The 27,875-nt window shown below is 39.8% G+C and overlaps 2 protein-coding genes across 3 annotated transcripts in view; one reads left to right on the plus strand and one right to left on the minus strand.

Moving 5' to 3' along the window:
* Positions 1–27,772, minus strand: LOC140069547 (sulfate anion transporter 1-like). Of its 2 annotated transcripts, none has more exons than XM_072115389.1 (3): positions 27,572–27,772; positions 8,004–8,650; positions 1–1,782 (listed from the first exon to the last, which is right to left on the minus strand). In XM_072115389.1, exons 2-3 carry the CDS (start codon positions 8,622–8,624, stop codon positions 265–267), a joined length of 2,139 nt encoding a protein of 712 aa, XP_071971490.1. In that variant the 5' UTR covers positions 8,625–8,650; positions 27,572–27,772; the 3' UTR covers positions 1–264. The 2 variants fall into 2 exon arrangements, with proteins under 2 accessions (XP_071971490.1, XP_071971482.1); XM_072115381.1 differs by lacking the exon at positions 27,572–27,772 and adding an exon at positions 15,097–15,183.
* Positions 1–27,875, plus strand: part of IDUA (alpha-L-iduronidase) — a 63,538-nt gene that overhangs the window by 12,461 nt on the left and 23,202 nt on the right. The gene's annotated exons all lie outside the window — the stretch shown is intronic.

A 27,875-nucleotide genomic window follows, 5' to 3' on the forward strand; every position in this document is an offset into this window, starting at 1 on the left:
TGTAGCAATATTAAAGGATTTTATTTTTTTGAAAAAGTCCAAGAAGTTCAGTGCAGTTTGATTTCAACTTTGTAACGATTGCATAGTTTATAAGTCAAGTGAAAATGGAAATCCTAAAAATTATTTTACTTGTATTATCTATATTGGAGTGTAACACTTGTGGTTTACTCTATAAAACACTATTGAAATGGTCAGTTGTCTCTAAATTAATAGTAAGGTTGGTCTTGGCCCAATAGTGTGGAACGAACCCTAAGGTATCATTACTTATACAGTAGAGTCTGTTATCGACAACTCTTTTTGTCTTGCAAATTGTACTGCATCATGGATGTTGTAAAAGAGCATCTTATGGATATCCTTGTCTTGTTTGCCAAAATATCCTCCCCTGCAGAGAGCATCAATGACTGATGTATTGCAACATGCTAAGAGAACGTTGATTTGTACCTCTTTGTAGTCTTTCAGTAATCCCTTGATAGTGTTGATACCAGGTGAATCTAGAAATGCTATGCAAGAAAAATCCAGAATAATTGTTTCCAGGTCATTTTTCTTACTCACAAGCTCTATATGTATGTCATTGTTAACCGTGTTTGTCATTTCCTCTTTTTTTCCATTCTGCTTTGTAAGTTTTTTCTCCATTTTGGTCCGTCTGATTACTTCAAGGCCAGGGTTCATGCCCACCTTCTTGTACAGAGACTGAAGAAAATAGTCTTTATTTGCATAGTGAAGAGGAGATTCAAAGCGAAATATCTTGATTTTGGGAAGTGGGAGAAGATTTTCATATCTTTCACCATCTTCATAAAAGACAGTATCCTGTATATGACTAAGCACAGCAGTGTGAGGTATCTGAGTACGCACAATAAGGCATAGCATAGAAAAGACCAATCCTACCATGAGGCCCATTTCTGTACTAATCAATGCAGAAGAACACACAGTGACACTCCAGACGACTGCGTCTATTTTGTTCAGACGCCATTGTGCTGGCAAGTCTTTAAATTTCCTGAGAGCCCCTCGTAAACTCACAATTATTATACAGGCCAAGACGCATTTTTGTAGTGAATAAAAGAGTGGTGCAAAGAAAAGTAGGACTAATAGCACCACAATTGCACTTACAACACTAGAAACCTGTGTCTTGCAACCTGTTGAGGTTTTCACTAGAGTCTTGGCCAGAGCAGCACTGGTGGCAAAACAGTGGAAAAATGATGGAATAATATTACAAAATCCAATGGCAAACATCTCTTGGTTGGCTTCCACAGTGTACCCATACTTCTTGGCAAACATTTCTGACAAAGAAATAGTAAATGCAAAGCTGACAATGGCAAGAGGAATAGCATCAACAGCAATTTTACCCATGAGGCTAAAATCGGGCACTTTTGGTGGGATGAAGCCTGTTGGAATAACACCAGAGACACTTGAGTTGTATACTTCATTTAGGTTGCAGTAGTGTGATACAAGTGTAGCCACTACAATCACAACCAGTTCTGTTGGAAGAGGGATCTTAATTTTGTCTTTGTAGCGATCTCCAAGTTCTTTGGCAGCAACTAGCACGGCGATACATATGGCACTTGTCACCACATCACAGAAATTTGTGTTGTGAATATTTTTAAATATATTTATCCATGTTGTGACCAGCATTCCTATACCTGGACTACGGGGGATCTTTATTCCCAGAAGATATTTTACTTGGGCCGTTAAGATGGTCAGTGAAGCACCTGTAGCAAATCCATCCAACATAGGTTCCGATAAATATATAGACAGAAACCCCAAGCGGAAAATGCCCATGAGAACCTGTGGAGGAACAAACAGATATATTACTGTAGATTTTTGTCTGTTACCCATTAGATACCTATTCCTTTTTCTATATAGAGGTAAATGAAAAATCTGCTAGTATTACCAGTCATCCTCTTATTAAAGGGGGATTCCCAAGAAGACAAGTTTCTTATATGTACTCAGGATAACAAAATAACACATTCTATAATTCACTGTTATTAACAAAATTACAGCATTTCACAGATATAATTCCAACCTGACTCTATCATTCCTGTTGTACACAATCTCAGTTGCCCCTAGACATGACCTTGTAACTTTTGACTTTAAGGTCAAGCCGCTATCTTGGATTTCTGTTTGTCGGCCGTGGAGCTGAGATTTCTGTTTCTCTGCTCCTTATATTCTAGCACCTCCCCCCTGCAGTCCAGGATGGCGTTCACAGACACTCACTCACTTCCTACCAGGGAACATTACATCGTGAGGAGAGAGAAGCTTCGAGCTACAGGCAGATAACATCTGTATTTGGTTGGTAGGGGTGTTGTCGCTGCGGCGCACTCTGGTTGTTAAAGTAATTCCGGATACTTATCACAAACAACTTTTTATGTCTTGGTTACACAAAGCGTTTTGGAATCTCTAAGGATTCCTTTTTCAAGTGAGAGAAGACTGAGAGCTAAGAGATTTCACAAACGACTTTTTATTAATATCTTGATCACACAACGCTATCGTAGCCTAGGACAATCCACAAACCTCCTAGCTCTCAGTTTACTCTCACTTGAAAAAGGAATCCTTAGAGATTCCTAAATGTGTTGTGTAACCAAGACATTAATAAAAAGTTGTTTGTGATAAGTATCCGGAATTACTTCAACTACCAAATTGTGCCGCAGCAACAACTCCCCTACCACCCAACATACTTGATCCTGGCCAGTGTGGCTACTGAGTTTTAAGGATCCTGTCAATACCCAATTTTTTGTAATCTGACATGTGTCTCTTTCATATGGGTATAACTTTTGAACACTTTTACTTATCAAAGAGATTACAAGATTTTTATTTTTTTTGGCACATGTTGTACTTCACTTTAGTGGTAAAATTTGGTAGATAAGTTTTGCATTTATTTATAAAAAAAATAAAAACCGATACATTTTTTGAAAAATTCTGCATTTTTAAAATTCTCGTTTTCAGGCATATGGTTTTACCACCTAAATTAGTTGCTATATAACATTTCCCATATGTCTGCTTTACATTTACATAATTTTTGAAATGTCTGGATAATTTATTTTGATGTTACATGGCTTACAAATCAAACATCAGTTCTCCGTATTTTCAAGGAGATTTCAGAATTTACTTTTTTTGTGGATAATTATTGTTTTTAATGAAAATTTAAATATATAATATTAGAAATCCCCTTTATATAAACCCATTTTCATATCTGCACCCCTCAAACTATCAGAAACCGCTTTTAAGAAGATTGTTAACCCCTTGAGATCTTCATAGTAATCAAAATGGAGGTGAAATTTGGAATGGTCCGATTTTGTCGGTAATTTTGCAAAACATAAAAAGAAAAAACACATCTTAAAATTAAATTTGTTATGCAATTTCTCCTGAGTCCAGAGACACACTACATGTGGCCGTTACTTGTTTTACAGGTCACAGCGATGCGCAGAAGGGTAGGAGCGTCCTGCAACTGCCAAGATTTTGGTTTCCCCATTGGTGCCCTTTTGTAGGCTGTAAAATTTTTTTTTTTTTTTTAATTGGGGCCATGTGTATTTTCCAGTGTTACCATTTTGGGGTTACTATGCGCTATTGTTGAAAATGTATTAACTTTTTTTTGAGGGTAGGACTAAAAGCATCAATTCTGTACTGGATTTTTACTTTTTTTCTTGTTCTCCATATAGCCAAATAAACATGTTATCCTTATTCTGTGGGTCAATACAATTACAGGTATAACATACTTAGATATTTTTTTTTCTAACGTTTTAATAAATTTGCCAAATAAAACCTAATGTGGGGAAAAAAAATCTATTATTTTTGCATCGTTGTCTTCAAAATGGCATAACATTTAAATTTTTTGGGGTACAGAACTGGTTGATGGTTTTCTTTTTGTGGGACATGTTGTACTTTGCAACAGTATCACTATATCATGGAGTACATATTTTTTTTGATCACTTTTTATTGTATTTTTTGGGGGATGAAATGGGTAAAAATCATAATGTGGAGTTTTACGGTTTTTTAACAGTGTTCATCGAGTGGATTCAATAATAATCTTTTAATTCTATGGGTCGTTACGGACGCTGTGATGCTATTTATGTGGGGTTTGTGTTATGATTTGACTTTTTTCACATACTGTATATACTCGAGTATAAGCTGAGTTTTTCAGTACAGAAAATGTGCTGAAAAACCGCTTATACTCAAGTCTATAAAAATAAAAAGTGTACTCACCTTCTGAGGCCCCCCGGGAGGTCCTCTTCTGTCCAACAATGTTTCGGATCCCTCTCTCCGTGTGGTGCTGTTGCTCGAGCTGTGACATCACAGAAGAGGACCTCCCATGGGGGCGTCGGAAGGTGAGTATACTTGTTTTTGTTTTTCTTATAGGCTGGGCAGGGGCTGTATACTGGGGGCTGCAGGCTGTATACTAGGGACAGGGGGCAGCAGGCTGTATACTGGGGACAGGGGGCTGCAGGCTGTATACTAGGGACAGGGGGCTGCAGGCTGTATACTAGGGACAGGGGGCTGCAGGCTGTATACTAGGGACAGGGGGTTGCAGGCTGTATACTAGGGACAGGGGGCTGCTGGCTGTATACTAGGGACAGGGGGTTGCTGGCTGTGTACTAGGGACAGGGGGCTGCTGGCTGTATACTAGGGACAGGGGGCTGCTGGCTGTTTACTAGGGACAGGGGGCTGCTGGCTGTATACTGGGGGACGGGGGCTGTTTCTTGGAGGGGAGGGGCTGCAGGTTGTATACTGGGGGGCATGCACTGGCTGGCTGGGACCAATGCATTTCCTACCCTTGGCTTATACTTGAGTAAATATGTTTTTCCAGGTTTTTGTGACATACTGTATACTCGAGTGTATACAGTATGTCTCTTAATATGTTTCTGGGGCTTATGGGCATTTTTATGAATTTATTTTAATTTAAGAACATTTTTTTACATGCATAGACTGACACTGTGCCTTTAAGATCCTGCCACAGATGGATCGGACCTCAGGGCTGCCATTATAGTGTGGGAGAGAACCCCTGCAGGCTGTGTAAATGCAGTTACAGCGCTCAGAATCTGATATATCGGACGCAGATCGTTGAGAGGTTAAACTGATCTGCAAATACGGATGACAGTTGTGAGTCATTCCAGTGCCATCCCATAGATTTCTATGGGAGGGCGCAGGCAGCAACCGAGTTGTAATAGGACCCGCTTTGATCTTTCTACAGCCTATGCTTGGATACATGAAAAACACTTTTGTATGCATGGGTCGATTGAATGTATCAGTGTGCCATCATTGTGAAGCTGTGCTAACTTATATATAGGTTTTTGGAAAGACTGTATACAGGGCCGGCGCAAGCACTGGGCATACCCAGAGCTGCTGAGAGGGCTGCATAAGGAATCCATAGGGGTGAGAGGGGCTGTATATAATGAATCCATTGGTTGTGAGGGGGGCTTATATAAAATAACAATGAGGGGGATGTATATAGACTGTTTTAGTTTCAGAATTTTTAATATGGCCACATGAGGGACCCACTGAGTCTGTCACCCAGGGGCCTACTGAAACCTTCAGCCTGACCCTGACTGTATAACTTGTCATTTATCCATACAGGCGGTCCCCTACTTAAGGACACCCGACTTACAGACAACCCATAGTTACAGACAGACCCCTCTGACCTCTGGTTACCTCTCTGGATGTTACTATAGTCCCAGGCTGCAATAATCAGCTGTAAGGTGTCTGTAATGAAGCTTTATTGATAATCCTTGGTCCCATTACAGCAGAAAATGTTTAAACTCCAATTGTCACTGGGGCCAAAAATTTATTTTCTGGATCTACAATTATAAAATATACAGTTTCGACTTACATACAAATTCAACTTAAGAACAAACCTCCGGACCCTATCTTGTATGTAACCCGGGGACTGTCTGTATATATTTTAGTTTTATTATATGCTGAGATGTCTGGAAGCTGTCCTATCAATGATTGACAGCTATCTTTGCTTTATCAGTCATAAAGGAAAGGCTGCCAATAATTTGAGTATCAAACATACGCTAAAATATATTAAAGGGAATCTACCGTCTGGAATCTACTTTTTTCAGTAGTCCCAGAGGTAGATATCGTGTGTAGCTCTTCTGTGGACATCTTTTTTTAACCTCTGAGCTAGCTGCCTATTGTGTTTTTATACAAATTATCTTCAGAGGCTATTCGGGCATGGAGTAACCTCTGTGAAATCCAGAGCCTCCGGGCGCGTTCACACGTTCTGCTAGTGTCGCGTTCATAACTTGACGCCAGCGCACAGGGGGCGATCGCATATGCGTTTTCAGAGAAACGCATGCAATCTGGTTATCAATCACATGCGTTTCCCAGGAAACGCATATGTGATCGGCCCGGACCCAGCCCCCTGTGCACTAGCATTGTGTTATGAATGCACCGCTAGCGGAGCATGTGAATGTGCCCTAAGCGTTCATACACATGGCCGTCTGCGGGGACGTACATGCGGCTGAAAATTTGCGGCCGCATGTACGTCCTCATAGACAGCAATAGTGGCATGTCGGGGATCCGGGCCGCACACCGCAAAAAGATAGAGTCTGCTCTATCTGTTTTTTATGGAGGGAGGAGGGGCCACCTCCTCTCCAGCACACGGCGGTATGCTAGCACGGCGGGCATACCGCATGTGAATGTGCCCTAAGGCTACTGTACTGTATGCACTGAGTAGCCTCTGCAATTCCACCCCCTGCGAGTCCATGCACAAGGGCACGGACTGCACAAGTGCAAGGGACCAGGAGCATATGCAGACGCCAGGGACCAAGAGCACCACAGAGGCTCTCTGGGCCCCAACCCTTGCTGAAGCCACTGCGATTGTGCAATCCGAGCATTCACAGGCGGCACTAAGTTCAGAGCTGGAGTTCACAGAAGCTACTCCACACCCGAGCAGCAGCTGAAGGTAATTTGCAGCTAGCTCAGAAATGATAAAAGATGTCCACAGTTGAGCCACACATGGGCTATCTACCTTTGGAACTACTGAAAAAAGTTGTTTCCAGATTGTAGATTTCCTTTAAATCAGGGCCGGTTTAAGGGTGATGAGGGCCCCTGTGTGAGAAAGCTGGGGGCCACCAGTTAATTCACAGGGTGCGGTCACATGGTGTGTTCTTGGTTTGTTCTTGATGCATTTTTAAACACTTGTTTTTCTTCATTTGTGGAAGTTTCAGCAGCTGAGAAAATGTTAATAAAGCTGCTAACACTTCCAGAAATTATTTAGAAACCGCTTCAAACCTTTCAAACGCATGGTAAACATGCAAAAATGCATGCGCTTCTAAATGGACCAAGAACGCACTGTGTGACCGCACAACGGGTAAGGCTTTTTTCACACTGTTGTATGTTCACCCGGCTGTTTAACGCACGCCTCAGCTGTTGCAGAGCATCTTGACGTACACCTCAGCTGTTGCAGAGCATCTTGACGTACACCTCAGCTGTTGCAGAGCATCTTGACGTACACCTCAGCTGTTGCAGAGCATCACGACGCTCGAATTCTGTCTCTTCTTAGTGAGCTGAATCTATAGGCTCAGCTCACTAAAGGGGGGCATGGTCAGGTGCTAGGGGTATGGCTAAATTAGCTTCAGACTCTTTGGGAAAAGCTGACTCCTCTGGTTCACCTGAAAGAGGCAACTTGTTTGTGAAAGATGAACCACTAATATACACCTAAGGTGCTTTAGAACATCATAAAACACGCCTCATTTGCTGGAAAGCATTACAATATACATCCCAGCGGCTGGAGAACATCACAATACATGCCTTGGCTGGTGGAGAACCTCATAATACATACTGAAAAACATAACGCACACCTCGGCTGCCGCAGAACATTATAACTCATACCTCAACTTCTGCAGAACCTCTTGATTCAAACCTTGCTGCTTCAGAACAGTGATATTGCTAATAATGCGCAGGATTAGATGCAGGCAGGATGGCGGGTGCCCTCTCTATAATCCCGCCCTGTATATGCAGCCAATGGGTTAAAGTAATAAGAGGTGCTGAGAAATAGTGAATCTTACCTGGTAAATTCCTGCCATAAATGTTAGAGCTGCTGCAATACTGATAGCATAGCATTCCTTTCCACACTCAATGTTTAAGGGGCCAAGGGTAATGTTGACTGCTGTTATGTTCATGATGATATTTGTTGCATTTTCATCTTTTATACCCTTGAAAACATCATCATCCAAGTCGAAACCTGCCAGCTGCACTTCTCTATCAACAACCTGACCAACCATCAAGCTGAGCAAGCTGAAAATGCCCACAGACACGTGTCGAGAGGTCCCCATTATAAAATAAATTAAGTTGGCAAAGAAGGAAGTATATAAGCTGTATATGGGCTTCAGACCTGCCAGGAGGGAGTAAGCAATAGCCTGGGGCACCAGTATAATGCCTATTATTAAACCTGACATTATATCTCCCCATGTATTCTCCTTGAAGTTGTATTTCGGAAGCCATCGTATTACAGGGAAAAAACCTGTGAAAGTCTTCTTGGCTTTTCTGGTACTACAAGTACAGTTTTTTCTTAATTTATTTTTCACAGACTTTGAGATGTTCACACGGATATTTGCTTTTCTTTCCAGATGTATATGGTTGTATGTAACTTGTTCTTCTGCTTGATTTTCTTCAGTCTTGCTTTTCATTTTAGTTTACTTTGTATCATTGAAAACTAAATAAAAAAAAAGAGAAGCACAGATGTGAGATTATACCATTTAATACTTCTAAATATTATTATGAAGAAATCATAAGCAATCATAGGTTAGGTTAGATTTAGTTATTTATTTTTGTTCTTAAATTATTTATCAATATTTGTCTTGCTGACAGCTATACCCTTTAAACTATGTGATAGTCTGAAATGTAAAGCTACATGACAGACATGTTGATAGGGGGTTTGCTATGTTTGTGTATTTACGACATTATCCACAAGATGGGTAATATAATATTTCATAAATGCATGATAGTTGGGAATCCCACCACTGGGTGTTACACCCAACTAGAGAATGAATGACTGTAGAGTTTATATAAGAGTCGGCTCTTCTTAGTGAGTGGAGCCTAATGAGCCAGCTCACTAGGAAGAACCGGAATTCTCATCACTACTGTAGACCTCAACAAAGAATTGCTGACTATGGCCATAAGACTGCTGTAAAGCATATTGCTACATGCTGTTACTACAATAGATTTTGTTATCCAGTTTCACTTGGTTACAAAGAATATTGGTTACATATAAAGATGTGAGTAACATTTTGTTGCACAGTATTTAACAGGGAACTTTTTTGGGTCCTTCAAGCTGTACACTTTTGTAATGCAAATAACAAAGGATAGGAACAGGCTAAGTAGGGGAAAAGGGGGTGGGGACGGAGAAGATGTGTATCTTCTATTGGTACTTTGTCCCACCCGTGCCCTAATGATGACATGCGCACCCGAGTATCGTATCTCAAAAATTACAATATGGAACCGATTTTACCCCTTCAAAGGAGAGGAAAGGAGGATGACAGCTGAATAGCAACATTAAAATACAAAAAATTGTCAGCAATAATGTTGAAAATACAGGTATTGGTGGTACACAGAGGAAAAGCAGTCAGTCTGGACCTGGAAGGGGAGGGTTAATATATTTTGGATGTAATAAGAACTTGATCATAGATCTCCGGATGTGTTAGTTGTCTGTTAGTCACACAGTGGTGAATGTTTATGCCAAAACATTGCCCATACCATAATAACATTAATCGGACAGATCAAATAAGGTGTAACAGTTCTTTCCCAAATGGGGAAAGTAATGACCTCCAGGAGTCCAGAGTGGCCGCGTCCCCGCGTCTCCTCTGTGTACCACCAATACCTGTATTTTCAACATGATTGCTGTCAATTTTTTTGTATTTTAATGTTGCTATTAATGAAATTAGACTTTTTATTCTATTCAGCTGTCATCCTCCTTTCCTCTCCTTTGAAGGGGTAAAATCGGTTCCACACTTTTGTAATGCTACAAAGATTTTGCTGAGGTAGTCATCTGTAGCTGCTGCTGCCTGATGGCATAAATGAGACTGATATACCTTAACATTGAATTTACCATGTCATTGTACATCTCACATTGATTTTGCTTGAATGTCTTTAGAGTATATAACTTGATCCATAAAAGGCTGAGGCATACGTGTCAAAGGTGCTTGCTGATTCATGCTGATACTGTATAACAGCACAACTATATGACGATAAGAATATGACAATAAGCTTTTTAATGTCTATTCGGATTACCTGGTTGGTCTTACCTTACTATTCAGTATTCAACAAGATAAAAGAATTAAGCTGAGGATTAGCTAGAGACCTCCAAAGGGGAAACCATAAACAGAGATCCTAAATATATCTCTGGTTGTCGTAACTTACGATGGCAGTTTGTCTAGCACTATAAATTTGGACATGTAGTCTGAATATATATCAGATCTGTATAAGTTCTTGGAAAGCTGGTTGTTGTGTAGAGCTGTTAGCAGTCATTGAATGGAAGCTTTAATCAGAATCTGTAATGGGCATGTAATGCTATCATATCTCCTCAGCTCATTACAGTACAGTTTGGACTTCTGTCTTGTAAAAAGCTTCACAGGTTCTTAATATCAAAGTGAACAATATATTAGAAAATTACCTGGGCTTTTATTTTACATATAAATAAGCTTTCAACAAATGAAACTGGAACCCTGTTTATTTTGTTACCATTCAGCTATAGCTAATTGGAGATTTTGTGTTTATAATCTATGTGGGTTTCCTCCGGGTCCTCCGGTTTCCACCCACACTCCAAAACATAGTGGTAGGTTGATTAGATTGTGAGCTCCATTGGGGACAGTCACTGATTACAAAGCGCTGCACAGAGCTTGCCAAATCTGTGTGCAATATATAAATAAAGGAATTATTATTATGTCCCGAGGAAGCAAATGCAAAACACGTGTTGGGTCTAGTCTGTCAAGGTGTGTATGTTATTGCACTTTTAGTCGGTAATGTGTTGTCCTTTATGTATAGTTCCCTATTTCGATCTGTGGTTCAATTATTTCAATAATTACTATAAGATGTTCATTACATACAGTCGGTATGGAGTATTCAGACCCTTTTAAATGTTTCACTCTTTGTTTCATTGCAGCCAAGTGTTAAGATCAAAAAAGGTTCTTTTATTGCTCATTATTGTACTCTTAGTACAGACAAACAAATGTAGATATTTTTGCTAAGTTATTAAACAAGAAAAGCTGAAACATCAAATGGTCATAAGTATTCGCACCCTTTGCTGTGACACTCTGATTTAACTCACATGCTGTCCATTTCCTTCTGAGCCTCTTTGAGATGGTTCTTCTCTTTTATTGTCCAGCTGTGTTTAATGAAACTGATTGGACTTGATTAAAAAAAGACACACACCTGTCTATATAAGACCTCACAGTGCATGTCGGAGCACATGAGAATCATGATGTCTAAGAAACTGCCCAAGGAGCTCAGCGACAGAATCCTGGCAAGGCACAGATCTGGCCAAGGTTGCAAAAGAGTTTGTGCATAACTCAATAGTTCCTATGAGCTCAGTGTCCTCCATAATCCTTAAATGAAAGAAGTGTGGGATGACCACAACTCATCCCAAAGATAACTGTGGCCGAGTGTACCGACGGAAGCCTATTTTCATTGCAAGACAGATAACAACCTCCATACAGTTTGCAAAAAAACACACGAAGGACTCCCACACTATGAGAAATAAGATTCTCTGGTCTGTTGAGACAAGCTTTTGGTGTTAATTCTAAGAGGTATGTGTGGAGAAAACCAGACACAGCACATTACCTGCCAAATACAATCCTAACAGTGACACGTGGTGGCAGTATAATGCTATTGGGCTGCAGGGGCAGGACAACTGGTTGCATCTAAAGGAAAGATGAATGCGGCCAACTACTGCGATATCCTGGATGAAAACCTCTACATTTCTGTTTTTTTCTGTCAAGACTGGGTGCAGAGTGCATATTAATGAGCAAAAAAGTAACTTTATTGATCCTACCAATTGGCTGCAAAGAAACAGAGTGAAAAATTTAAAGGAGTCTGAATACTTTCCGCACCAACTGTACTAACTGTATCCTGTATGTTTGCAACGACTATGAGCTATTATTGGTGTAATTTGGGTGGACTCTTTTTTTATTTTCTTCGATTTTTGGTGGTATAAAAAACTAAGAACCCAATTAAAGAACTAGGAAAGGTTCTCAATGTCAAAGTGAACAAAGTTGCATCTAAATTGCAGAAAATTGCTAAAGCGTTCATATTACATATAAATAAGCTTCCAAGAAATGAAATCTGTTTTATTCTACTATTGCAAAGCTATAGCTAAGTGGGGATGTTGTGTTAAAGTCTATGGGTGCCTGTTTGTTTTATGTTTCAACATGAGGTTGACCTTTTCCTATATGACATTTCTTTAGCCTCTAGTGAACCTGTTAAATAAGATAGGTCAGTGAGCTTGACCATTAGCCTTAGGGAGGGTCCCTAAGGAAACACATGCAGTGAAGGAGTGCAAGTCCAGAAAGGTACGCCATGCGGACCAGATAGTAAAAAATAGCCAAAGTCTGTTATCTATTGCTTTCAGTTCTTCCATCCTGATTAAGAGCAGAGACCCAATCAGCCCTGGAGGAGGGAATCTGAAGATCGCCATTTATGAATAATGATCTGACTACTGGCTTTGAGAAAATGTCACAAAAGGCTCTTTTGATTTTTTGAGATAGATCCTGGAAGAACGGAAAGAAAGGCCTGCTCCGGAGTTAAAATTATAGAAGAATTGCCAAGAGCATTGTATAACTTGTTAATGTCATGCCAAAAGGGAGCATAGAGGGACAGATCCACCAAATGTGTAACATTGTTCCTGTATCAATGCAATTCAAAGGGGAGAGAAAATAAGAGATCCAGTAGCTGGCACTGCTCACACCATAATTAGCAAACACATTTGGCAGACAAATAACAGGAGACTAGGGGCTAGGGAAGTCCAACCAGCCGGGGTGCACATCCAGTATACACAGTCCAATGAAGCTGAAAAAAGAAAAAAAATGCGGCACTCACCGGTGAGTGGCGCATTTTTTTTCTATTGTTCGTGTATCACCCTCACATCTCCAGCATTAAACTGGAAAGACCTGGCCATTGATTTGGTGCAATTTTGCGGTACCACTGGAATAAGAGAGTGCATGAGTCAGACTGAACTCCGTAGACCATTGATCTGAGAGAGTTCCTTATTGAGAGCATTCTCCCAGGCTCTAGCATAATAAGGTTTTTGGTGATTATACTTTTTTCTGTACATTTTTATAGCAAATCTTTCTTATAAATCTGCAATAACAAACCAGTAATTGAAATCTTTACACTACAAGTTTGGTTTTGTTCACCTGTGTTGAGACAGATCACTGAGAACTGCCGTTATATAGGCCATAAAGACAAATATCAAGACTCTTTATCTAAAAGACGGATCATACAGGACATTCCTTTTACAGGAGGGTTTGTGTAAATCCTGTTTTTCCCTTTTATGATTACTGACTGCTTGCTTTGAAAATAAAGGAAGCTCTGACAAAGTCAAAGACAACTAGACAATGTCCTTCTGCATTTTTGAATTGGTATCTATAATTTTCAGAGCACATGCCTTAGGGGACATGGTAAAATGCACAATCCACGGTTGCGATGAATAACTGTTCTCTATAGTAGCAGAGTTTAGGTATAGGGGTATGATAAACTCTTATCCTAGAAGCACATCTCTTGAATGTGTCTTTATTAACCAAGTCCTAGAACTTCAGAATACGCCCTATACAGTGTGTATAGATATATTAATTTTTTTTACAAACACACAAAAGATAATGAAATGGCTGTACATTTGCTAGGTAGTTTACTAGGGAACCTGTCATCTCAAAACTCCAAGCTAAAACCATTAACAGTACATTGTAGATGACTATAAACCCGTTGGCATGGTTCCAGTGTGTATTCTCTGCCCTTGTGCTCCAGCCCAAAAAAAGAGTTTTATTCCCTCTGTTTTCTTTTCCTACTCTAGTCAAGGAGGCGGGAGAACTCTTGGATGCAGTCAGTGTCCCCCGCCTCCTCATGGCTACTTAGGCTGCTAGAATATGCCCTTCTGCACTCCCCTCCAAGCCATACCGGAACTGTGCAAACTCATTTACAACCCTCTACAAGGTACTGTTAGTGGTTTAGTTTGTGGTTTTGAGGTGACAGATTCCCTTTAAAAATGCAGCTACAGAATGGTTTAGTTGAATATATATTAAAATCCGACTATTGCTGCAGGAAATCGAGATTGTACTGTGCAGGTGCTAAATTCACAACCAGGACGCATTTGTAGGATCTTAGAGTGGCTGGTGGTGGGGATATTTTTCTATATAAAAGGGGCAGAGAGCAAACAGCAGAGGACACTTATGGACTCACATTGTTATAAAGGATAGTTTCTTAATATTTGGGCAGTTAATTGCTATAATGATGCTAATTCTAAAATCCGTGATGGTAAACATTCAAAGACTGTTTCCTTTGCCAAAAGTTGTTTTGTGCCCAGTAATATAAAAAACAAATAAACAAAATGTTGCCATACTGTAAGGCTGCTTTCACATAGTCGTCTTGGGGAACTTGCGGATGGATATATGTTCCCATAGATGGCTATGGCGCCTGGTGGCGGTACAGTGACTACACACGTGTACAGGAAAAAGAGCATGCTCCACCTTTTTCTCTGTTGATGGGCAGGCGCTGCAATGCGCTGCTGTATGCTTGCCCGGACTACATTTGGGTGAGCATACGTTAGTGTCAAAGTAACGTTGAATTGGAGGTGCAATAATGGTGTGTGTATGTTTTTCCTAGCTGTTTCCAGTGAAGAGTATTATTGCGGCAGCCTACAAAGACTTTTTGGATTACTTTATGCTTCTAATATTATGGCTGCAATTTGGGGTAAACGCGGTCCTGTCTCACCATGTGCTCTTTTACAAGATACAAAGTCCTTATATAAATTATCTTATCTGGAGGAACTTAAGTGGCCCACATAGATCTTCATCCTCAACCACATTAATAGATGAATACATTGAATGGAAGCTATGCATTCTAATTTAACAACAGAGAGATCTGTGTATGTGCTAATATTCTAAGTCATCTTACCTAGTACTGTAGTCACCTTTTCTCCCGAAGGATGTCTCCTGTTCTCTAAGCTTTACTACATAAGAGTTAGCTTTTATTGTGACTTAACTTGTGGGCAGGTCTGACTGTAGACACAGAATGCTTTCACAAATTGTCTTAGGTTACCTGTAAACATGTCACAATAGGAATGTTATTGTATTTGTACATAACAGTTTCTCTATGTTTGTTGATGCAAGTTTTACTTGCTTATGGTTAAATTATAGAGACTGCCTTCATTGTGTTATCCTCAAAATGAATGTATTAACATTGGTTTATGCATTTCATCACTGTGAGCCGCAGCCCTTCTATTTTCAGGATCATTTAGGGTCCCAGAGGTCTCCACCAGGATCATACTATTATGGAATATTGTAGTTAATGATCCAGGCATTAGCACCCAGCAGGCCATTAAGAGATTTGTATTCATTTGTGATTGGCTGGGACTGGGAAAGTAGAGATGAGGTGCAGTTTCCGTGGAGTGAGAGAAAGTTTAGAGATTATTAGTTAGTGTGGAGTACAGTGCAGAGGCTACAGTAGATGCCTGAGTGTATCTATGTCTAGAATTGGCCTTGAGTGAATCAACTTATGAATATGACAAGAGATCACAAGATGCAAGTGTCTCCTGACTGAATATACGTATGCCAGAAGCAGGCCTGCAGTGACTGAGGCCTGGGGAACTGGAGTTTGTGCGTACTAAGAATTCTTTTTTTAAGTCATTGCAGTTTGTGCAATATAAAGAGAATCAATATAAATTATGAATGTGGTGGTACCACACTCCCACTCTACTGCATAGAATATATCCTGAAATGAGAGAAGCCTGTTGGCACTGTGGCTCCCATGGAGCAGACGTTTCCCACATTTTTTGGACGTGCCCCCATATCCAAGGGTTTTGGAAGTCACTGACCTCAATAATAGAGTCGGTGCTGGGACAAAAGGTACCTCTAGACCCTAGTGTCTACCTCCTGAATGCCACCCCACAAACATAGGTAAACATCACTCGAAGCTACTGCTATACATTCTTACAGCAGCAAAATGCCTTATTCCCACAAGGTGGAAGCAGGCAACCCCCCCTCACAGGCAGACTTGGGTGCTAGAGTACATAATGTCCATAGTATGGAACATTTGACAGCTCTACTAAACAATAAGTTAGAACAGTTTGACCGAATTTGGGCCGCATGGGACGACTTTTGGAGGAGTAAGAATGATTGATGACACACATGGTGTCTTATTCATCCAAGAACCAGGTGTAGGAAATGTGCCAGTGGTGCCTCTACCCAGGGCCGCATCTGCCATGAGTCGAGATGAAAATCTTGCCTCAGACGGCAGAATGCGGATCCCTGTAAAGGGCGGCGAAATTCGCCGCTCTAAAGTGGGCGATTCGGGCGCCGTTAACGCCCGAATCACCCACCTAAATAAATCGCGCCTGTCTCTTTAAGACACAGGCGCGATTTATATGCGGAGCGACGCAGCGCCTTTCTGGCAGCTGCGTCGCTCCGTTCCAATCAGCGACACAGGCGTCATGACGAAACGCCGCCTGTGTCGCTGTGCGGAGCCGCGGCTCACAGGAGAGCCGCGTGAAGACCGGAGCTGCGCACCGAGGGAGCAGCTGCCTGCAGGTGAGTATGATTATTATTATTTTTCATGTATTTTCATTAATTAAATGTGGCCAATAAGGGGGAGTGGGGAGGTGTCATTATCGTGGGAGGGGGGGAGTACTGTATACATTCTATGTGGCCATATTTGTTGCATACTGTGTGTGTGTGTGTGGGGGGGGTGCTGTATACATTATATGGATATTATGGGGCCAGAATTGTGTTATACTTGGGGGGGGTACTGTATATATTTTATGGGGCCAGAATTGTTTTATACTGGGGGAGGGGGGACTGTATATATTTTATGGGGCCAGAATTGTTTTATACTGGGGGGGGGGGTACTGTATATATTTTATGGGGCCAGAATTGTTTTATACTGGGGGGGGGTACTGTATATATTTTATTGGGCCAGAATTGTTTTATACTGGGGGGGGGGGGTGCAGTATATATTATATGGGGCCAGATTTCAGCTGGGGGGGCTGTATATGGGATACAGTATATTACTAAGCTGGGAGGGCTGTATATGGGATACAGTATATTACTAAGCTGGGGGGCTGTATATGGGGTACAGTATAGGATACCATAAATTACTTTGCATCATTTAAACCAAATGTTAGGGGGTCTGTATTAATAAATTGGGGGTATTGTATATTGATTGGTGTTGTGCATGCTATAATTCCAGTAGAAATATATATGAATTTATATTTTATATGTGGGGAGAGTGCGGTCAGTTGTGCTGTGAGGGGTATATAATATTTAGGAGCGCAGTGTTGTTATCCAGGAGACTTTATACTGTAAGTGACTGTGGTATTTTTAGGGATGCCGGGTGGAGATGCTGCACGGAGCTGAAGATATCTGGCAGTGAATTCAGCAGTGATACGTCATGGATTGAAGAACCAGGAATAAAGTTCTCCTGATGGAAGAGATTGTGATCCATAAGGTACTAGATGCCACTTATGCCTCTCAGATCCTGTAGTCAGTCACACAGTGTCAGGGAGCTGCCTGTGGCGATGTTAGTTGTTTTCAACATTTACTTAACAGGGAGCGGGGGGGGGGGGGTGGCAGCATTTTAATATTCGCCTCAGGCAGCAAATATGCTAGAATCGGCCCTGCCTCTACCCTCACCCCTCTCTTCCCTTTTGTGTCTTACCCCTGTCCAATGTTGAAATAATGGTTTAGTTTGGAATTGTATTACCCCTGAGGGTAATAAAATGCTTAGGGGAGATGATGCTTAGAAAAAGATAAAAAAAAAAGATGTAAATGGATTAACAAAGTTAAGTTCCTTGACTAAATTCAGGAAGATGTTTGTTACTTTACCTGCAAGACTATATCAAATATTATAATGGTTTGTGTGTTGATTAATTAAAAAAAAACAATAAATAGACAAAAAATTCTTTTTTGGGTATATACTGCTTGTAGAGATCTAAAATATGGTGCCTCTGCAAGAAGAAGAAATTTGAGGGTGTTTAATCTTGTATTCCTCACCCCCATGTAACAATTGTCCTTTGTGCTGTCATCTAAATTTGCATCCTTCATAGAATATGTATTTCTATAGGGCCAAATAGAACAGTTATTTTATATATTTTTCTAGTGTGGCACTTTTGTTTTCTTGGTTACATTCCAATATGTGGCATTGGTGCTCTTTCCCCTTTTAATACTAAAGGATTAAGGTAATATGTCTGATCTTTAGGTGTCCAACTACAAGAACTAAGGATCCCTGTATATGAAGATGTGGTGTGCATGCATGACATGCACAACATCCACTTTGGTAAATAAAGGGGTATTCCCATTTCAGCAAATCAATGTTATAGATTGAATAATGAAAAGTTATACAATTTTCCAATATACTTTCTGTATCAATTTCTCAGTTTTCTAGAGCTCTGCTTGCTGTCATTGTATAAAAAGCTTCTATGTTTACTAGCAGTAGACAGAAATCTGACCATGGTCACGCAGATGCACAGCTTGGTATGACCCACATGTGTGACCATGGTCAAATTTCTGTCAGATGGAAAATAAAAATGGAAGCTTTCTATAGAATGGCAACAAGGAGAGCTTTAGTAAACTTAGGAATTGATACAGAAAGTATATTAGAAAAATTGTACAAACTTTCAAGTAATAAAATTAATTTGCTGAAATGGGAATACCCCTTAAAGTTATCCATGGAAATTACCGTACATATTCATGTATAAGCACAAGAAATGTGCTGAAAAACCCCACCTCGGCTTATACATGAGTCAATAAAAAAATAAACTTACATACTCACCTTCCGGCGTTCCCCATGCTCGGCGTGGCTCACTAATGCTCCATGCAGTTCCATGTGGCTCCTCTTTCTTCTCTCTGCTGTATTAGAAGCACACACTATGATGCAGCGGTGTCGCCGCTGATTACATCATAGTGTGCGCCTGTTGGCAGAGAGCATGGAAGCGCCTCTGCCGGCTATTACAGCAGAGAGAAGAAAAAAGAGGACCCGCGGGCGCGGGGAGCATTGGGGTGCTGGGCCAAGCATTGGGACTGCGGGAAAGTGATTATGTAAGTTTAATTTTTTTAAATGCTGGGCAAACTGGGGGCTGGCTATATACTAAAGGGGGCAGGGTGGCTATATACTAAAGGGGGCTGCCTATATACTAAAGGGGGCTGGCTGGCTATATACTAAAGGGGGCTGGCTGGCTATATACTACAGGGGGAAAGGCTAGCTATATACTGCAGGGGGCTGGCTATATACTACTGGGGGGTTGCTGACAGGCTGTGTCCAATGCATTTCCACCCTTGGCTTATACTCAAGTCAATAGGTTTTCCCAGTTTTTTGTGGTAAAATTAGGGGCCTCAGCTTATACTCGAGTATTTGTGGTAATGGAGCTGTGGTCATTCATGCATTGACACGTTTTTGCTTGCAATAGTTGAGTGCCAAATCAGATGGCAGGTATTCAGAAAGTTTTTTTTTTTTATTGTTACTGTTTACTCTGCACCCCATTTTGAAAAGTTTTGCTAATTTATTAAACAAGAAAAGCTGAAATATGACATGGTCATAAGTATTCAGACCCTTTGCTGTGATCCTCTTTGAGATGGTTCTAATCCTTCATTGGAGTCCAGCTGTGTTTAATTAAACTGATTGGACTTGTCTATATGAGACCCCTATATGAGATGCAGTCTCCAGTTTGACCTTCAGAGTGTGCCGACCGAAGCCTCTCCTTAGTTCAAGACATATGAAAACCTACATGAAGTTTGCAAAAAAAAAAACACACGAAGGACTCCCAGACTATGAGAAATAAGATTCTCTGGTCTGATGAGATAAAGATTGAACTTTTTGGTGTTATTTCTAAGTGGTATATGTGGAGAAAACCAGTCATTGCTCATCACCTTCCAAACACAATCCCAACAGTGACACATTGTGGTGGCAGCATCATGCTATGGGGGTGTTTTTTAGATGCAGGGACTGGACGACTGGTTACAATTAAAGGAAAGATGAATGCAGCCATGTACAGAGATATCCTGGATGAAAACCTCTTCCAGAGTGCTCTGGAACTGTGGTAACAGTTAACCTTCCAACAAGATACTGACTACATAGCTAAAATAACAAAGCAATGGCTTCGGAACAACTCTGTGACCATTCTTGACTGGCCCAGCCAGAGCCCTTACATAAACCCAATTGAGCATCTCTAGAGACTTAAACATGTCTGTCCACCAATGTTCAAAATTCCTCTACAAGGAAGAGGCAAAGGATCCCCAAATCCAGGTGTGAAAAACTTGTTGCATCATTCCCAAAAAAACTCATGGCTGTACTAGCTTCAAAGGTGTTTCTACTTAATAATGAGCAAAGGGTCTGAATACTTAGCAAAATATCTACATTTCAGGTTTTTTTCTGTCAAGATGGGGTGCAGTGTGTACATTAAAGAGCAAAAAATAACTTTTTTGATCTTACCAATTGGCTGCAATGATACAAAGAGAGAAAAATGAAAGGGGTCTGAATACTTTATATTAACTTTATTGTGTGAATTATAGGAATTGTATAAAAGGTTCAGAGGTTAAACATACAGTAATAACTGATAGACTGCCATGTGGTGATGTGTAAACAGCACATAGATTACAGTTAAAATGAAGTTGTTTTGCCTGTGTTGTTATACAAAATATTACAGAAAATTACGTTTTGGAACAAGGTCCCTTTTTCACTTCTAAGCTATGAATACCTTTATTATATTAGAACAGGTGTGTTTATATAAAAACTGTATCCGAAGAATATTGTTTTTCTCTTTTTCAGCAGTGACCCATTGCCACACTTCAATAATGGTAGCTCACTAAAGATAATCTAATAGCAACATAATGTGAGAATAGCATGTCTTTTCAATATTACTTGACTATAATCCAGGGAGAGTTTAGGTAACAGGCTGCCCTCTAAAGTCTGTGCAAACACTTATATCTGGAGTATGTATTTCTGGGTCAATGAACTCCACTCAGTGTAGAGTTGAGGAGATAGTTTATGTTAATATTTGATAAAGTATACCCGCAACATAGTGAGAGTGCTTTTATAAGGATAATCATTGCTTAAATGGTTTCATGAAATTGGTGCCAAAACAGATAAGACTAATGCTCTGTGCTCAGTGCAGCATTGTAAGTCCTTTACCCTGTTTTGGCAGATATCCCATGTCTAGGGACTCTATCATGGGTTGGACATTGATAATACAGAGTTACTAACTATGAGTGGCAAAAGAGAGGACATTTTCTTCCTTGAAACAGCACTATTTTGCATAGTGTACATTATACTTTGAGGGGGGCCAATATGGGATGCATTATATAACATGAGGGCCAGTAAGGGGGTACGGTGAGGTACTTGTTAAGGGTAGGGCTTGATCCCACTAGTCTTTGGGAACATTTTTTTTTTTAGTGCAGCCTTTCCCGGAATCAAAAAAACTGGTTTGGCAAGGTGCGAGGCCATAGATGTGGATTAGAAAGGAGATATCGTTTAAAGGCCACCTTTGGGCTGCATTTACACGAACGTATGCCCGCCTGGGAGGAGGAGGGGTGAACTCTCCACAGAGATGCACATGTCCTATCTTTTACTGTGTATGGAGCGATACATGTACCCCCCATATGTTAGTGTGAATTCGGCCTTGAAGGAGATTTAAAGTCCATGCATGCTTTGCTGCTTATCCTTCAAAAGAAATATGCTAATAAGTTTTTGAGGGGGGTAAAAATAAAAAATATGCAGCCATTGCTACTTTAAAGATAAAGTTTGTATAGACTAGAGGATAATACTCTGGTTGGTGGGGGTCCCACTCAGGGCCGGTGCCAGAACTGGGCATACCAGTGCACGTGCCCGGGGCCCAGAGCTGCTGAAGGGCCCACATAAGGCTGTACATAAGGAATCCATGGGGATGAGGGGGGCTGTATCTAAGGAATCCATTGGTGGTGAGGGGACTGTATATAAAATAACCATGAGGGGCTGTTTGGTATGATTAACTAGGGAATATTTTGGGGAACAGGAGACTGTTTTTTTAGTTTCTGAATTTTTATTGCTGTCACGTGAGTTCCCTGCCCAGGGACCTACTGAAACTTGGAGCCAACCCTGGACCCGCTGCTGGGTCGCCCACCAGTCACATAAACCTGTTCTAGCTAATCAATGGTACTCAAACAAGAGCATATGTCCTCCCACTTCAATCATCACAATGGGAGCATCAGAAATTTCCTAGCATAGTGCTTGACCATAACCGGCATTTCCATCCATAGTCTGAGAGTGCCAGCGATAGCCAATGTGCTTTGCATCAGTATTGCAGGGAATTATAATGCATGTTCATGTCCCATAGTAAAAAAATGTTTTAAGTTAATAATATTAAGTTAGTAATAAATTAATTAAAAAATAAAATATCATGATCCGTAATGACCCGTACAATAACAAAATCATTATTAAACACACATGAACAGCTTAAAATACATTTTTAAAACACCCACCAATAATTATGATTTCTACCTTCTTGTGCCACATAAAATGCTATAAAAAAGTGATTTAAAAAAAACCTATTTATACAAAAAAGCTACTGTCATAACGTACAACATGTCCCACGAAAAAAACAAGCTCTCAAACCGCTTTATAGACCAAAATTTAAAAGTGTTATGCCACCTGGTAAAATGGTGATGCAACAATTATAGATTTTTTCCACACAAAAGGTTTTATTCTACAAAATTAGAAAACGTAAGCAAAAATATAGAAATGTGGTATTGCCATAATCATATTGACCCATAGAATAGAGATAAAATGTTACTTAGGGTAAGGAAAAAATCTGTTAGGGAATTTTTTTTTTTTCTACAGCCCCATCCCACAAAAAAGCAATTTTCATAAATATTAATGGAAAATGCATCTAATCCCACAAAAAATAAGTCCTCACATGGCAACATGAAATATTTTGTAGCTCACAAAAGTGTGCCCAATAACGGACTATAAACCACTAAATTCTGTTGGGCAAAACAGGCTAATGAATGGCCCTCCTTCCCTTCTGTGCCTTGCTGTACGCCCCTACAACAAGTAACATCCACATGTGGGGTGTCTCTGTACTCAGAAGAAATAGCATAACAAATTTTAAGATAGTTTTTTCCTCACAAGATAAAAAGAGAAAACCAGTCTCAAAACCTCTTTTGTAAGTTAAAGTCTTCAAAAAGATGGTTACAAAATGGCTAAAGGGGTTAATATACTGCATGAATTAAAAAACGACCATTACTACTATGTGGTTGTGTGGATTTCTTTTACCGCCAAAGAAATGTATAGATAGAATAAATGAAAACAGTATATTAATATTGGTCCAGCTCTTAAATATATTTCCACCCAGTATCTTTATATTTTGTACATTGGAACCAATCTACAATTCTTTGGTTACTTATCTAACCCATTTTTTAATGTTTTGGTTTCTTGTTAACTTTCTATCATTGTTAATATCCATGATGGTTTAGTAGCATGGTAATGGTTTACCACACTACTAGTGTCTACATTGGCACCTAGATAACTTCCAACATACACTCTGTCTGAAGTATGTATACAGTACTATTATGTGTTTGTGTAGTTTCACCTTACGGTCTGCATGTGTATGTGTGGATTATCTTTTACACTCTCTTACCAATTTATAACCAGAGTTGACAGTCTGACTATACATTGTAGTTTATATGACTTGAGGATGGATTGATGATTGTACTATGCTCCCTCCCCTGACCATTCATCTAAATATAGCATTCCATAGTTTAACAGGTTTCCTCATTGGGTATAAAGATGTAGCATATGTCTCCCTGAAGTGCAGATCCTAATCTGGAGGATTTGATGCAACTGTGATGCCAATCTATTCATTATAATTCGTAGCATTTATTACTAGATGCTACCACTTAGAACTTGACAGGGATTGGACAGGTGGTATCAGTAGCTACTATATGTGCCATAGCTTTATATTGAGAAATCGGAATATTTTTAATATCTGAATGATATATGCACTTTGTAATATTATTTGGATTTCTATATATTGATGACAGCCAGATGTCTATCCATAGTAATATTTTGTTCTGAAGGATAACAGTGGTTGCAATTCTCTACCATTTCACCCCTTAAGTATTTTAATGAACTATGATATGAGGATTTGCTAGAAAATTTATCATGAGCCATAATACAGGTTGCCATGAGCATATTGAACAGTTTTGGAGTAGGTTTTTTTATTATTATAATTATTATTATTATTAGTATTATATGGCCCGTCAGTAAAAAAAAAAGTTTGATAAAATATTAATGATTGACATATATATCTAAATTCTATGAATGAGATCAATACCCTGACCTCTGCGGTATTGACTGGGTAAAGAACAGATCTCACAATGTATTTAAAATTCATAATATCAGTTTTGCAATTGGACTCAATGCGGGTAATTCACAGTCAAATCCATTTTGCTAGAGACTGCATTGACTTTAAAGATACCCAATTTACTAACAGTTCAATAAAGCTTTAAAGGGGGTTTCCACTTTCCGAAAAATAACTGATATTGTTTGTGTCTTTAAAAGTTATAACATTTTCTAATATACTATCTGTATCAATTATAGATCTCTGCTTACTGTCCTTCTATAGAAAGCTTTTATGTTTACTTCCAATGGATTAAGACAAATCCATGGACGAAACATACAGGTGCACCATATATTATACTGTACTTTATAACTCACAGCTTTGATTAAACTCTCTGTTATTATAATTGTGACCCTTTGTGACAATGTATAGTGATAATGTATAAATTATCACTACACAATATCAATTATTCGCTGAAAGTTTAGAGCCCCTTTAAGTGTGTTGTTATGTGTTACTCTATATTACTGGAGTGAGATTTAAATGATTTTTGAGTCTTTTTTTAAATTTTTTCAGTCTTGCCTAATAGAAGTGAGTTGCACAGACATGCAAAAAAGTTCAAAGTTGCTGAGCAAAGGAACCTTAAATGTCACAAATGCTAGAATTTTGGTGGGCAGGAATGAGAAAACAACCCTCACACAAACTCTGCATTGTATATGCCTCTAATTCCAGAATGAAAAAAGATGAATCTGCAAGTCTGCAATACAATACTAGTGCTTATTATTAGTACTATTATTACTTGGAACCATTTACTGCTCCATTCTTGTATGTGTATGTATGTCATGTGTAAAACATTTGGTTAATGATGCTGTTTATCTTATAAGGCTTGTTGAAGTCAAACCCAAAAGGTGCTCTAATGCAGCTTTGTATTAAAAATGAATTGGACCGTGACAGTATTCATTGTAGAAGCTCCAGTGCTTCTGTTTTCCTGTGAAAGCCGATTGAGGTCCCCATTAGTGACCTCTACTCCCACAACATGTCCCTCATTGACCTCATCAGTAACATTATTTTTTGTAGAGGTCACCTCTGTGACTGAAGCAGTGACATGCCCCCAAACAACACTTAGCCAGATAATAACCTAAATAGGAGCTGCAGCAACTGGAACTGGGTGGCTTGTGCTGGAACAGTGGGACCAGGTAAGGTGGTTGAACAGTAAAAACAATAAATCACTAGTCATCATTAATGCAGCATACAACCCTTGTAATTTATTTACACGTTTAGTCTTGTCAAATCTTACCACTGGTCTTAAAGGGAACCTACCACCACAAATCTACCTATAAAGGTAGATCGGGTGGTAGGTGGATTAATGGGACGTGAGGTTAGCCCTTTTAAGGGCTAATCCTCACGTCCCCGCACTTTTTTAAGTAACTTTTATTTGACTTTTATGCTAATTTTCTTATGCGGCTACTGGGGCGTGGAGTAGCCGCATCTGAGGATACACGAGGCGGCTACTCCACGCCCCGGTAGCCACTTTACCCCTCCTACTCACCATCTTCGCCCTCGTCCGACAATCCTGCAGTCTGCGCATGCGCAGAACAGCAGGCCCGCGCCTGTGCAGCCCCGGCTTCGGAACAGTGACCGCGAAGGCGCGGCGAAGATGGTGAGTAGGAGGGGTAAAGTGGCTACCGGGGCGTGGAGTAGCCGCCTCGTGTAACCTCAGATGCGGCTACTCCACGCCCCAGTAGTCGCATAAGAAAATTAGCATAAAAGTCAAATAAGAGTGACTAAAAAAGTGCGGGGACTATCCTGACTTAAAAGGGCTATCCTCACGTCCCATTGATCCACCTACCACCTGATCTACCTTTATAGGTAGATTTGTGGTGGTAGGTTCCCTTTAAGCTACAACATGTCTTACAGCCTAAAGATGTACTAATGTTTGCTGGTTTGTCAGTGCTTCCCTTATTACAGTATTCACCTGTGTATAATGGTGCATGGCCCGTGCCTTATTCAAGTGAATTCTGTTCCCAACTAGTCGGCTGAACACACAGCTGTGCGAAAATAACTCCGACACAGCACAAAATCATCTTCATTAGGACTGGTGGAGGTGTTATAGATTGTGAACCCCCACAGATCATAAATGAATGTGGTGGAGGCTTTAGAGGATAGAAACCCCACAGATCATAAAGTAATACTATGGAGGTCTCAGAAAATGGAAATCCCCACAGACAATAAAGTAATATGGTGAAGGTCTAAAAAGTTGGGAACCCCCACAGATCATAAAGTAATATGGTGGAGTTCTCAGAGGATGGAAACCCCACATGCCATAAAGTTATATTGCGCTGGTCTCATTGGATGGAACCCCTCCACAGACTATAAAGTAATATGCTGGAGGTCTGAGAGGTTGTGAATTCCCACTGATCATAAAGTAATATGGTGGGGTTCTCAGAGGTCCCATTACAGCAAAAAAAAAAAAATTAGAAAATCCAGTTGTCACTGGGACAAAAAAAATATTTGTCTGGAGCTAAAATTATAAAATATACAGTTTTGCCTTACATACAAATTCAACTTAAGTACAAACCCAAAGAACCTATCTTGTACATAAACTGTAAGACTGTGTGTACAAAGCTTAACTTCAGTACAGACTAGGTGTAGTAGAAGTTGAATAATACAGTGTATATTTATAGGAGTAATGTATTTTTATGTAGACTTGTAAGCTATGAAATGTGGTGAAAAGGTTATGCTTGTGTCATATAAACATGTACCATATACCATGTACAAATCTACAAATATGAAGATAAGCTTCATTTTGAGCTTCATTTATAAAAAAAAAAACAAAACACAGTGTGTAAATGAAGCAGTGATTTGACAATTTAGGGAACAGTTTAGTTGTAATGTACAATTGCAAGTTCCAAAAATCATATTCTACTGCCTTCATGTTTTCTCTTAGCCTCCAATAATATTTGAGTGCTTTGATCACCCAAATTTGGCAGCCATTTTATGCAAATCTTATTGAAAAATTAATTATCTTAAAATAGTTTTCATGTCGCTTGATATGCTTGATGCGCTTACCTTATGGAATTTCTTCTTGGTGGCAATACTATTGAAGTGTGTAACCTATTACGGCAAGATACACCTTCTTGTTTCTAATGGGTTTGTTCAGGCAAAGTTTCTGCATTTGACATACATGATAAACTATGAAGATGAAGTTCAAAGTACACAAAGTGATTTAGGTCTGTTTCTATTACAGGAAGTGCACAAGAATGTGTGCACTGTCCAAAGGAGCTGCATTTAAATAGGGCATGAGATTGCATATTAACTGTTCACAGGATGAGAATTGTGCTGAGACAAACTCATAATTTTACTGAACTTTGAG

The sequence above is a fragment of the Engystomops pustulosus genome, chromosome 1 (assembly GCF_040894005.1).
Source record: "Engystomops pustulosus chromosome 1, aEngPut4.maternal, whole genome shotgun sequence".
NCBI classification, from domain to species: Eukaryota; Metazoa; Chordata; class Amphibia; order Anura; family Leptodactylidae; genus Engystomops; species Engystomops pustulosus.

Coding starts and splice junctions, on each gene's coding strand:
- LOC140069547 (XM_072115389.1), bottom strand. CDS start 8,624: ATGAAAAGCAAGACTGAAGAAAATCAAGCAGAAGAACAAGTTACATAC. Junction 1,783..8,003: donor TTATGGCAGGAATTTACCAG/GTAAGATTCACT, acceptor GTTCCTCCACAG/GTTCTCATGGGCATTTTCCG.